Source organism: Ptychodera flava, chromosome 4 (genome assembly GCF_041260155.1).
Source record: "Ptychodera flava strain L36383 chromosome 4, AS_Pfla_20210202, whole genome shotgun sequence".
Classification (NCBI taxonomy): domain Eukaryota; kingdom Metazoa; phylum Hemichordata; class Enteropneusta; family Ptychoderidae; genus Ptychodera; species Ptychodera flava.
The window spans coordinates 32,841,763-32,853,762 of record NC_091931.1 but is presented as its reverse complement, the minus strand read 5'-3'; the positions used below and the strand labels follow the sequence as shown (position 1 = coordinate 32,853,762).

At 37.0% G+C, this 12,000-nt stretch overlaps 1 protein-coding gene across 1 annotated transcript; it reads right to left on the bottom strand.

Moving 5' to 3' along the window:
* Positions 1-325: 325 nt before the first annotated feature.
* On the bottom strand, positions 326-8,981 carry LOC139132249 (sentrin-specific protease-like). The gene is made up of 6 exons (XM_070698638.1): positions 8,942-8,981; positions 8,400-8,644; positions 5,131-5,289; positions 3,847-3,935; positions 2,763-2,937; positions 326-2,167 (listed from the first exon to the last, which is right to left on the bottom strand). Exons 1-6 carry the CDS (start codon positions 8,979-8,981, stop codon positions 2,096-2,098), a joined length of 780 nt encoding a protein of 259 aa, XP_070554739.1. The 3' UTR covers positions 326-2,095.
* Positions 8,982-12,000: the final 3,019 nt, after the last annotated feature.

The window sequence follows — 12,000 nt, the reverse complement described above, 5'->3', positions numbered from 1 at the left end:
ACAAGCTAAATTTATGCAAGCTGAACAATGAGTTTGAATGGACTGTGGGGAGAAGAATCAAAATTGCACAATTGACACACAACAACAATATTGACAATAATCAATAATATTTGTATTCCCACATACTAGTACTATTTTTGTATTTTCTTAATTTCCAGGCATGCGGTAACAATGAAGAGAGAGAGTAGATATTCTTCCTTCAAAATTGTTTTTGTTACATTCCCCTACAAGAAATTTTGTGATACCCTTTCATTTCGTACCAGGTTCACACCATACACCCACAGACAGAATACATTATATGAATTGAAATGAAGATACAATATGCTCCTGGAGGAAAAGTACTCTTTAATACTGGAACGTGTTGTATTGTATAGGGCTTACATGATCAAAATTCAATAGCGGTTAATTTGTCATACAGTTGAAGAGTATTGGATATCTTAATATCAATTTCATAGTTGTGTACAGATTCCATTCCCAATACTGCAACAGTATAATTAGTCCATTTTACTAGGACTCTCCAGAACTGGGTGTATGAATCCTGTTTAAAAAGAAAGTAACGAATGCATTTCCAGATTAAAATGAATATACTTGTTTTAATCACTTGAAGATCACAACATATCCGTTAAAACAGTACAATCTTTTGCTTCAGGTTAAGTTAATCTTAGTTTAGCGTATCTTACAGTTGATGGTCAACAATTTTTCTCTAAAGTTGAACCACTGTAAAAGTCAATGACGTAATTTGTCATCACCACCAACCTACACCAAGAAATACCTATAATTTGTGAGTGCATTAACTACAGACACTTAACAGTTGCAGAATCTATTTACTAGCACTCTAGTCAATTTGTGGTGCTAATATGATCCTTTGTTACATTGAAGTTAGGCTGTGATGTGTCAATAGAAAATCTTCATACGTGCTTTGAAACAATAAGCCAAATTACATTAAAGTGTTTCTTGGCAATTTAATCACAAATTATAACACTCTCCTAGGCAAACTGCAAATATATCATGTGATTTTTCAACTTCAAGAACACATTTCCGCAGGACATAATTGAGGGCTGTGGATAATTAAAACACATGCATGGCAAACGTTATTAATTGCATTAGGGTTGGAGGGGATGTACCCATATTTTGATTATGGCATGTACATCACGCTGTTTTGACACTACAGTTTAGCTTGTACGAAGTCGTTGCTATACACAGATATATAATTACACCAGACAGAATGCCCTTTTGCCTGACTGTATGGTGTAGTTAAACACCTTTCTGCTTTTGTCATTACGTGGCCAACAATCCAGCCATTTACACGTCTGTTGGACGTTCAATTTGTTTCAATGGCATAAATCCTGATCGTTTCTTTGCTGATAATTAATTTTTGCACTTTCAAACTTTCGCATGGTGGAGGAAGGGGGTTGAGGTGGAAGGCAATTATTTGAGTTTGCACTGCACGTGTTTCGAAGCTTATGTTGTAAATAACTCTGTAAGTACTGTATTTTTTTAAAGCTAAAGCGTAATTGTCCCCATACAGTAAACACAGAGAAGGCAGCCATATTGCTTCTTAAAATGTTAGTAAATGTTAATTACTTTTACTTCAGTGCTGAAATTTGCATGGTGTCCCTGAGTTGTACTCTTGATTTTGCAAGAGATTGGTTACAAGTTTCCTTGATGAAAATGTTAGCAAAAGTTGACGTTTTTCTGGAAATATTAGTCTAGTGTTCTCTTCACATTTTTCTGCACTTTTACATTGTGCCATGGTAACCTAACATGGGAATTAACATTGGTATTTTTATTTTTTATCCTTTGTGCACCAAAATTTTAAGAGGAACAAATACCTGGTGAAAATCACTTTGTTGACAATGCCTGGTCACACAATACAGTCTATTTGTACTTTGCAAAGAGAAGGCACATGTTCACTTAGAACCCTCTGGCAGTAGTCATTTGCAAGAATACTTGTATTATACTTAAGAGGCCTATAACAGACGGAACTCTCTTTTAAAGCCACATTGTCCATCGAAAGTAGTGAAAACTGGTTTCAAGTGAAGATAAAGAGTTCCGTGTTTGCATGCAAGTCTTCTCTCCTGAATCCACATTCAATTCAGTGCCAGTCTAGAATCCTTTTATGTAATATTTCATACACAATTTGGTTACGGAATCTTCCTACCTCTTCCTGCAATAGAAAATTAATGTAAAACTGTTACAAGATAATTAGCATAACACTTATCTGATTGAGTCATCGATTAACTTGGTGACACTGCATGGCTTACCTGCAGAGTGTAAATTTCTATTGGCTACTGGAAACTTGTGTCATTTACATTTTTCTGCTATAAAACATGACCAATAACTTGTCCACTACATAGAATCTTGACAGCGAGCACAGCAGCAATCAAGATATATTTAATTCATTTCGATTGCCATTGTTCAACTAACTCTGAAGTTTTTGAAATCTACCAACTTGAGCCATAGTAAGTTTCCTTAACTATCTGTGTAGAACACGACTGGAACTAATTTGGGATAATTGGATTTTCATGTTTTTCAAATTTCTCAAATATGTTTGGAGCCCTATAGCTTAGTGTTGAAATATTACAATGATGGAATCGACATTACTTTGCCATACAATTATCCCAAATTAGTTCCAATCGTGTTGTAGGTATGAGATTTATCTTGTGTAAACTGAGAGTATAAAAACTAACAAACAATATTACTGAGCATGTGTCTCTTCTGTGTTATGTTGTATATTGCACTTCCACTACTGTAACACTTACTTGTGTAAAGTTCACAGCAACATCACTGGCAATCAGTCTGGCAAAGAGGCACACGAAGACACCACAATCAAACCCATTTCTTTGTTGTGGCACCTGTCTTACACATTCTAAGGTCCAATTCCATGCTGCTGCGTCTTTTCCATAGACTTTTTTCCTCTCCAAGGACAAATATTCTCTATACGACAAAAGTGGTAAAAATTTAAAAATAATTTACACAGTCAAAATGTGCAATAACAATATCTTACATCATTCAGTGAATGACAATTAAACTCAACAAGCTGTGCATCACAACATTCTCCATCATTGTGCTTGTGCCATTTTTTAACGTAAGTTGTACAAGATTTGATTCAATTTCGGAATTTCTTAATTTTTCTTTACACATTCTCATTTTGTATTGGCAATTTCCTTGTGTCTACAGTGTGTTCACGGTGTTTGTTGCCCTTTGATTCAGATGGCTAACAGGGCACATGGCTGTATAATAAAAGTGAAAGTTCTCAGTTTTCTCTGTGAAAAGCAATACCATTCTTTAACACGTTGGAAAATCAGAAATCTGCATGTGTAAGATATTTCACCCCCTATTGTTTAATATTGCATTAAATGGAGCATTCAGCAAAACTTAATTTTGTCCTATGTGCTTGCACCAGTTCTCATGGTTATTCAAGAGGAGCAAGCCACTTTTTTCATACAAAGCCAACGTGCTAAAAATATGAAACTAGAAATTGGGGCTGTTGATGGGAAAGAGTGCTTTGACAACGGCAGAGATCACTTCCCGACGGGCATGGAATTGCGTAGCAATTGATGCTCAATGCAAACGATAGTAAATGCAATCTTATGTGTTAACTTAGTGAATCACTAAATGCTATTATACCTGTAAGAAAAGTGTCTCTGCCCTTGTCACGTGATGATCACCAACTTATGTACTTTTCATATCCCATGTACACAAATTCCCACAGTATTTCCCGGTTTCTTTGTAAAAAATGTTATACCGTATGTGGCAAATAACTCTCCTCCTTGATAACTGGACCTGCTGCAAACATAGTTGAAAAATCCACGCTTGCCAAATAAAAGGCCGCACCTAACTTACCTAAGTTTGTTCAGGTACACCATTCTTGAGACTCCCTTATCAAACAATGAGTCATAACATCTTAAGGTTCTCGTCCTCATATCAGCAGCCTGCATAAATGAGAAGACAAAATTAAATCAAAGTAGATTAGAAAATCGAACTAAACATTAAATGAAAAGAAAATGTTGATAATGATAATAATAATAATAATAAAAATAATAATAATAATATTTATTTATATTATCCATCTACCATCAACGTCAATAGAATTTGTGTGTGTCTAAAAAGCCGTAAGGATCGCCCGTTCCGTAACATGTATGGTTTCAAGGCACCCCATCCCCTATGACCCTATGCAAGGGACTCATGACATTGGAGGATGCCAGACATGTCCTGTGTGCTATGTACGTACGTCTGTAATACACACACAGTATCCAGAACTTTCAGAAGCGTGCCTGAGATAGCATTGTTCCCACACCTGCCCTATTAATTGGCAGAAGAATAGTTAACATTGCACGACAATGGTCACTACTCTGACAATTTGACGCCCCAGTCACGATCATAAGATGTTTAACAATGTTATCAAGAAAATACTGCAAATGATGCAAGTATCTGACATTGGCGCTGCATATAGCACTCCACGAATACTTATTAATATTATTATCATTCTTATTGTTACTAAATGAACAATAGTGAATAAAATCTACAAAGGATATGTATTGAATTTGCATTTACAACTATGTACAAGGGCTCCTGATCATAAGCTATGGCATGGCTGTGGAGCAGTATTGGACACATAATTCAAAACCCCCCACAAAAGAGTTGCTTCCTGCACCCCTAGAGTTCTCCTGTGTATACATCTACATACATACATACATATACGGGGGATATGCATGCCATGCATGTTGCACACACACAATATGCCATTCAGAATAATGCACAAAGGCCTGGGATAAGATTTCTCACTTACGATGGGGAATCATGCCTCCTACAAGCTTGCATGCAAGTTAACATATGAGAGAAATGTTATCACTGGTCCTTGGTGTGTGATAGACGTCTCAAATGACCATAAAATGTGTAAATTTTGCACTGAAAACATGACTGGTCATCTGGCATTACTGGGGTGTCTGGTTGCAAAATATCGCGCCATTGGATGAATTTTATGGTGTGTTATTCAAAGAACATTTATCATCCAATCAGCCAATTGCTTCTTATTCGTGTGAGTGTGAGATCGATGAAGACTGCTGGTCTCTCACACAGGGGAAACCGAACAACTATTTTCCACCAGTACAATTATAAGATACTTACACAGATGATCCAGTGTGAGTCATTCACGTTGATAGGAAATAGCACAATGTCTTTAAGGAACAGGTCAGCTTCACTGGTCCATCTCTGAACAGCAACATACCCATTCCGCAATAAATGTGCATATAGGAAAGTACTGAATGTATAGATGTCTGGACCACTCTGAAATTAAAACAAATAATAAGGCAATTTAATGCTAGCGACATGTAAATTTTCTGTGCATAGAGATTATTTGCGGTCGGTTTGATTAAGCATCATAACAGTGGCATACATGTATTAAAATGACATACTGGCTTGGAATAACAAATCCAACTTTACCTTTTCAATGCTATGATGTCTTATCAGGCTTAGGTAGAAATTAATATTCTGTGGGGAAAATATATCAAAAATAGTGACAACATCACTGTTCGCTCCCATATATTTATCAAAACAAGTCGACAATTGTATGGAACATGGACATACATGTACAGACAGACTGACATACACAGACTGGCACAGAGTGATCACATTGACCCCAAGTGTGCCTTGGCCCATGGAGAGTAGCAAAGATATAACAAACAGCTGAAAGTAATGATAAAATAGTTAAGTATAGACCTATACAGGCACTGAGAGTGAATATGTTAGTTGTTACAGCAATTTGATTAGTTTCTTTTCCTTTTCTACTTCTGTAATAATCTTAAGACAATCAATCTGCAAGGCAGTTTATGTATTGACAAATATGTTATCTTTTACAAGCACACAGCAAACTGTTCTTGATTTTTTCATTTACAATATTTGACATAAGACTGAAATACATAACATGCAACCAATGTTTACACTTTGCCCATACACCAGATACATTGTTTTCTTCCAGAACAGCTGGTGCATCCACATCTGGAACAACTTACAAACTTAACCAATTACACAAGGATGATGACACAAGAGATAAAGTTAAACTGTGGTGAACTTGACTATTCCTTCAAATCCTTACCTAACTTGACATCTTAAACTAAAATACACTGCATGGTTAATTGCGCACAAAATACATCGGGTGGACCACTTGATAAGGGACGGTGTCTGGAAGATCGATGAGGTACATTATCTTTTTTATCCGATCCATTGTACATTCTTTTTTCCCCCTCTCTTCCACCTTTTCTTTTGTCAAACCTTCTCTGGCTAAATTTTTGTATTGGCATTTGTTTGGAATTTTTTCAAAATCTGCCAGGATATTTTTACTGCATTTCAACACCAAATACAGTTTACCATATCAAATGCTTACTAAATCACCACATTATATACTCTTAGTTCCAGTAGGTATGTAAAATTACCCCAAAAAATCTTAAAAATACAAAATGAAAGATATCCCAGTAAAACTGACAGTTTCGCAAAGTTGTCCCAAAAATTCAAAATTCCGGATTTCAACTTAATTTCAATATATCTTATTAACAAACCGGTTTCTAAATATCAAAGCAATCAGACTGGTAAATTTTGAGAAACAAAGTTTTTGACCGAAAATAGAAAATAATTGTCCCCCAAAATACAAAATTGCAGATTTCATCATAATTTACAATATATCTAATTAACATAAATCCTAGGAACCTGTACACTAGATATCAAAGCTACCAGATCAGAAGTTTTAGGAGAAAAATTTTTCTGACCAAAAAGGCAAAAATTGCCCCCAAATAAAAAATTGCCAGTTTTCAACATACCTTCAATACATTATATTGAGATTAATCTTATATAAGCTATCAAATCAGTACTTTTTTGGATAAAAAAATTTTTTTATCAAAATTGGGAAAATTGCCCAAAATTACAAATATGACAATATCAATACAATTTGTACAAGCATGACTGAGGTCATCCTCAGGAACATGAGTATTAAGTTTCATAGCAATCAGACGAGCGATTTCAGAGAACAAGATTTTGGATTAAAAAAGAAAAAAATACCCTAAAAATACAAACATGCAAATTTCATCCAAATTTTAGCACACATAATTTAGAATACCTAAAAAAATCTGCATACCAAGTTTCAATCAAATCTGACCAATGCTTACTGAGTTTTAGCCATTTGCAGGATTTTTCCTTTTTTTCCCCTCATTTGCATATTTTTGGCACTGACATGTTCATTTGAACAAATTCACATCTCCACCCCTAGGTGCACCTGTACACCAAATACTAAGACAGTAGGTGCTACGGTTTAGGAGTTTTTGATGTGGACGGACATACATACATACATACATACATACAGACGATATTTTTCCATCTTATAAGAATACCTCCCATTTGCATATATACATATGCATATATGGGAGCTAAAAATTACTCAATTAAACAGGTGCAGATAATGCACTGGTCAGATTTGTTTGAAGTGTTACAAGTATATGTACTTTTCTTCTTCTGAACAGTTTTGCCATATTGTCTGAATTGTAGTCCATACATGATAACCAAAAATACTCAGTATGAAAACAAAGTATCACCAGGTACTTTACACATATGATAATCCACATGTACTTGATGTAATTTGAACTTGGGTATACCTGACGAAATCAGAAACAAAGTGATGAAGATATTGCCAGAAACTAACACAAACAACATTTTTTTTGCCAGGTTTTAATATTGCATAGGACTTGTTGCTTTCAGTGATTATCGATGGAGATAGTTTATCTCCCCATTTGATATATTTAAATCTTCGACTTTCTCCATAAGTAAGTTCAGTCTTTTTGGCTATCTGTCTTCTAAGACAGGTGCCTATTTATTTGTTATCTATCATCTCAACTGCGTAATTAATTTTTATACATGCATTGCTATGCGTAGTTTTCTGTGGAAATACATGTATCGCATTATAAATATTGATTTACACACATGAGCTGTATTTTTTTATTATAAGAGTATTCGGGACAATTTTTCAATGAGTATTGCAATATGACAGAGCATCATAAAAATGCACAAAAAGTCAAGTGACAAACCTATGTCACATGATCATGAGGGCAATATTTGATTTCACACAAAAAATTTAAAAAATGATGAACTTTTTTTAATATATAGACGTATTTCTTTTCAGCGCAACACTATAAAAATACCACATACGTTTTATTAACTCAAATTCAGTAGACGGAACACATACCCTAAAACATTCCATTTAAAAACGTTAATATGCATATTTACTGCAAGTTCATTTCGAACAACAGCGAACAGGTATCATCTGACATTCAAAAGAGAGCTATATTATATATAAGCTTATATACTTGTAGCAAGTCAGATTTGTAATTGTCATTGATAGATTAATGTCGTACAACATCAACAGGATACCCCATCATTGTTGCAAGGTCCGTCACCGGCCCTTTCTCGCACTTTTCTCTCAGCATCAGCTGGCCAGGTACCTTCCTGTCTACCTTGAAATGTCTGTCTTTGCTCGACTGGTTCGGAAACATATTCAAGTTCAGTATAAGAGTTGTTGTCGGGTGTTGGGTTGTTGTCGGGTGAAATTTTACTTCTGCTATCTCCGTCGAGTTCAGTTTCACGATCAGTGTCAATTTCGCTATGGATGTCAAGAAAAAAAAAACATGCCAAAGGGCTTTGACGTGTTAAACTGTGCCCGCATCGCCATTTTTAAATACCCTCTGACAGAAAAACAACAACTGATCAATAATCCTTACAAATTACAGCGGAGAAAAGATCGAGTATGGTGGAATTTGTTTACAAATTTGGCGCGCATGCTCATTTAGGTTTGACCTCTACCTCGTACATGTACACTGCGCTGGGCTTGAGGAAATAGACAACAAACATGACGTAATCTGACAAAGCCAACGTATATCGAATGCACATAAACGCCTACATCCTTCCTCCTGTAGTCTGCCCGTTGGCGGAGAATGCATCCTCCCGCGGTGAAAGTATTAAAGGGCCTATGACATGACCAACCTATCTTCATTGCATTAGCAGTCTAAGTATAAATAATACGTGAAATAAATTCATTATTGCTGAAAACCGTATCATTAACCATAAAATAACCATTTTTTAACTTTGGTGTTAGATTACAGCGCGCAGTGAAAGTTTCCCATACACTGTCTGGTCTACAATCACAACAGTCGTTTCAGCATGCCACTCACAACAAGCTTGGCACTGCACTACACATCACCAAAGTTTTATTTTAGGTATTTACTTTGATTTAGGAATACAACTCCGACGAAACTCACTGGCATATTTTTTGTGTCAGATCTGTATCTCGAAGAAAGTCCTCACCATCAACCTGACTGACTCTGGGCGTTCAATTGAACATTGCTTCGGCAAGGTGAAGTACATTTTGAAGGCACAGAGATATTGCCGTCTCCTCAATGCTAACCCGTTGCCGTGTGTGATGCCATCAGGGAAATTATGCCAAAATACAGTGAATTATTTAAAAAACGCTGGGTATCTTATTTAATGACACAAAATGCACTGTGTTGATAGAGAATTGCACTTGCATGTGTAAAATCAACACTTTTTTCCAGTCTATGTTGTTGCTGTGTCATGTATTTGAGAGAAATGTCAATGAAGAAAGTTTCATTTAACTGAGACAGAAGAGAAAGCAGGAAAAAAATTTCATGCAGGAGCGCGAGCAGTATTAAGAATTTTCTGGTTGATAATATTGTTGTATTGCGTCAAACTTGTTGATAGATACACGTAGACTGCACTGGACATACTACAGACTGTATGCCGAAGGGACTGCTGTCATGATTGCTGACATTGAGAGGAGAAGAAAAGTTTATTTTAAAAATAATTACTTGTTTCTTCATAAAGTTCCAATTAAAATTTAAACACCTAGAAGAAAACTTTGGTGATGTGTATGTACATGTAGTGCAGTACTAGTGTTAAGCTTGTTGTGAGTGACATGCTGAAACGACTGTCTGATTGTAGACCAGACAGTGTATGGGAAACGTTCACCACGCGCTGTAATCTAACACCAAAGACTCAATTTGTTGGAAATGTTTACTTTTCTAGTGCAAGGCAAACCGGACACTCAATCAAATTCCACTGATTACTCTTTATAAAAACCTACAAATTAATAGTCCCAGTCTCTAAAATATTGATTTTCCAACAAACAGTAATGTTGATCGTGTGATTGTACACTCCGGGTGTACACTGCTCAGCCACGTCTGTCCGTCACTCACGAAACTAGCCCCTCATTATGATTTACTTGAACAAGTCGATATCTCAATACCAAAGACCACTGCTAGTTATGGAAACCAACAAAATAACGGCCCAAGATTCCACAAATATTTATTTTCGAACCAGTAGCAACACGGAGACAAATCTATCTTGTCCGCCATCCTTCACCGTGTGTCACGCCACCGTGTTTCAATGCTTTGGGCTAACGTACGGGCGTTGCATTGTACTGTCAGTGTCATGATCCCCACACGCATGCTTCAGTGATTAAGGAAAATACTTTCTCCGATCCGGTGCACATGGTGAGAAATTTTTACCTAGCGTGGCAAAAATACCAAACATGTTGAATATTTTGCACAACGGCACAAAAGGAAAAGTCACTAAAAATCTCCCGTTGAGAGAATGGCTGAGCAAACAGCTTCGAATGAAATTTTACTCTGCGTACATAGCTACTTTCTCTCGAGTCTCGTGTGTGGCAGGCTTATACGGCGTAATTTGCTGTCAATTCCTACTATCTACTTGAAAATTATTACTGTTGCCTATTTTTTTCTCAATTCGGAAATGTCACTCATGCCAATGCTATGCTCGCTGACACGATCGAAATCTGCATCAGGTGGGAGCAAATGCCATTGCTGTGTATGGCGGTACCCCAGCTGCGTACTGCGTACTTTTGATGAAGTAACAACATGGCGGCAGCATTATTGCGGAAGCCGTAAAAGTTGCCAGCCTATACCGCATCTTATAATGCGAATTTAATGCACAAGCAATGCACAAATGGAAAAGAAATTTGACAGGTCGACAATAGATGGATTGTGCTACAGCTCAAATGGGTCAAAAAACGTTTTAATTTTCATGTCATAGGCCCTTTAAAGGTCTGGTGAAATGCCCATGTTGCAAAATCACAGAAATACAGTTGATGGTCTATAAAACAGTTACATTCATTTCTTTTTTCGTTTAGCGCGCGTGATTATGAAATATGGCAAAAGAAAATGCAATGTGGGCGTGTCCCCCGAGCCTCTCCAGTCGACTTTTTTCGGCTTTCCGAAGTTTGCCCGACGCCGTATCTCATAACGGGAAGAAAAGTAATTCACACCTCCGTAAGCTCCCTGGGGGGGGGTAACTTCTAGAGTTTCCGCTTACATGATCAGGACAATGTCCTCCTTCACTATGGGAGAACGTTGTTCTTTTGGTGGCTGTCACAGTGGCAAGAACATGAACGGCTCAACTGTAAACTTTTTCAAGTTCCCGTCAAGTGTTGAGTGTTTGAACCAAGTGCTTGTCTCTGCTGGTTCGTACGATCGGCCACGGTCCCTTGGCTGAGCCTGCCTCGCTACTCGCTACACAGAAAGTTGGGGCCGCAATGCAAATCAACAGCATGAATACCAACACTGAATGTTGAGACTACCATTAAACGAACAACAACACGGAACGTTGAGATCATGATACAAATCGTGGAGGTAGAGTCCTCCATGATACAAATCGACAGCAACACGGAACGTGTCGTTGGGACGGCAATTAAATTGAAGAACAGCGGGGAATGTCGGACCACGAGGACCGCGATGCAAATCGACCGCAACATGGAATGTTGAAGACCGTGATTAAAATGCACAACACAGAACATCTAGACCCAATGTAAATCAACTGCAACACCGAACCTTGTTGCCTTGATTAAAATGCGTATGTCTGCTATGTATAGCAAAAGTTTTAATTCTCGCGAGCGAGCGTTCCTATGCCCGCTGTACACTAGACAAA

Excerpts from the sequence above, each read along its gene's own strand:
- LOC139132249 (XM_070698638.1), bottom strand. The coding sequence starts at position 8,981 with ATGCATTCTCCGCCAACGGGCAGACTACAGGAGGAAGGAT. Across the intron at positions 5,290-8,399 it reads TGGGGTATCCTGTTGATGTT|AGTGGTCCAGACATCTATAC; the intron begins GTACGACATTAA and ends TTTTAATTTCAG. Across the intron at positions 3,936-5,130 it reads ACTCACACTGGATCATCTGT|GCTGCTGATATGAGGACGAG; the intron begins GTAAGTATCTTA and ends TCATTTATGCAG.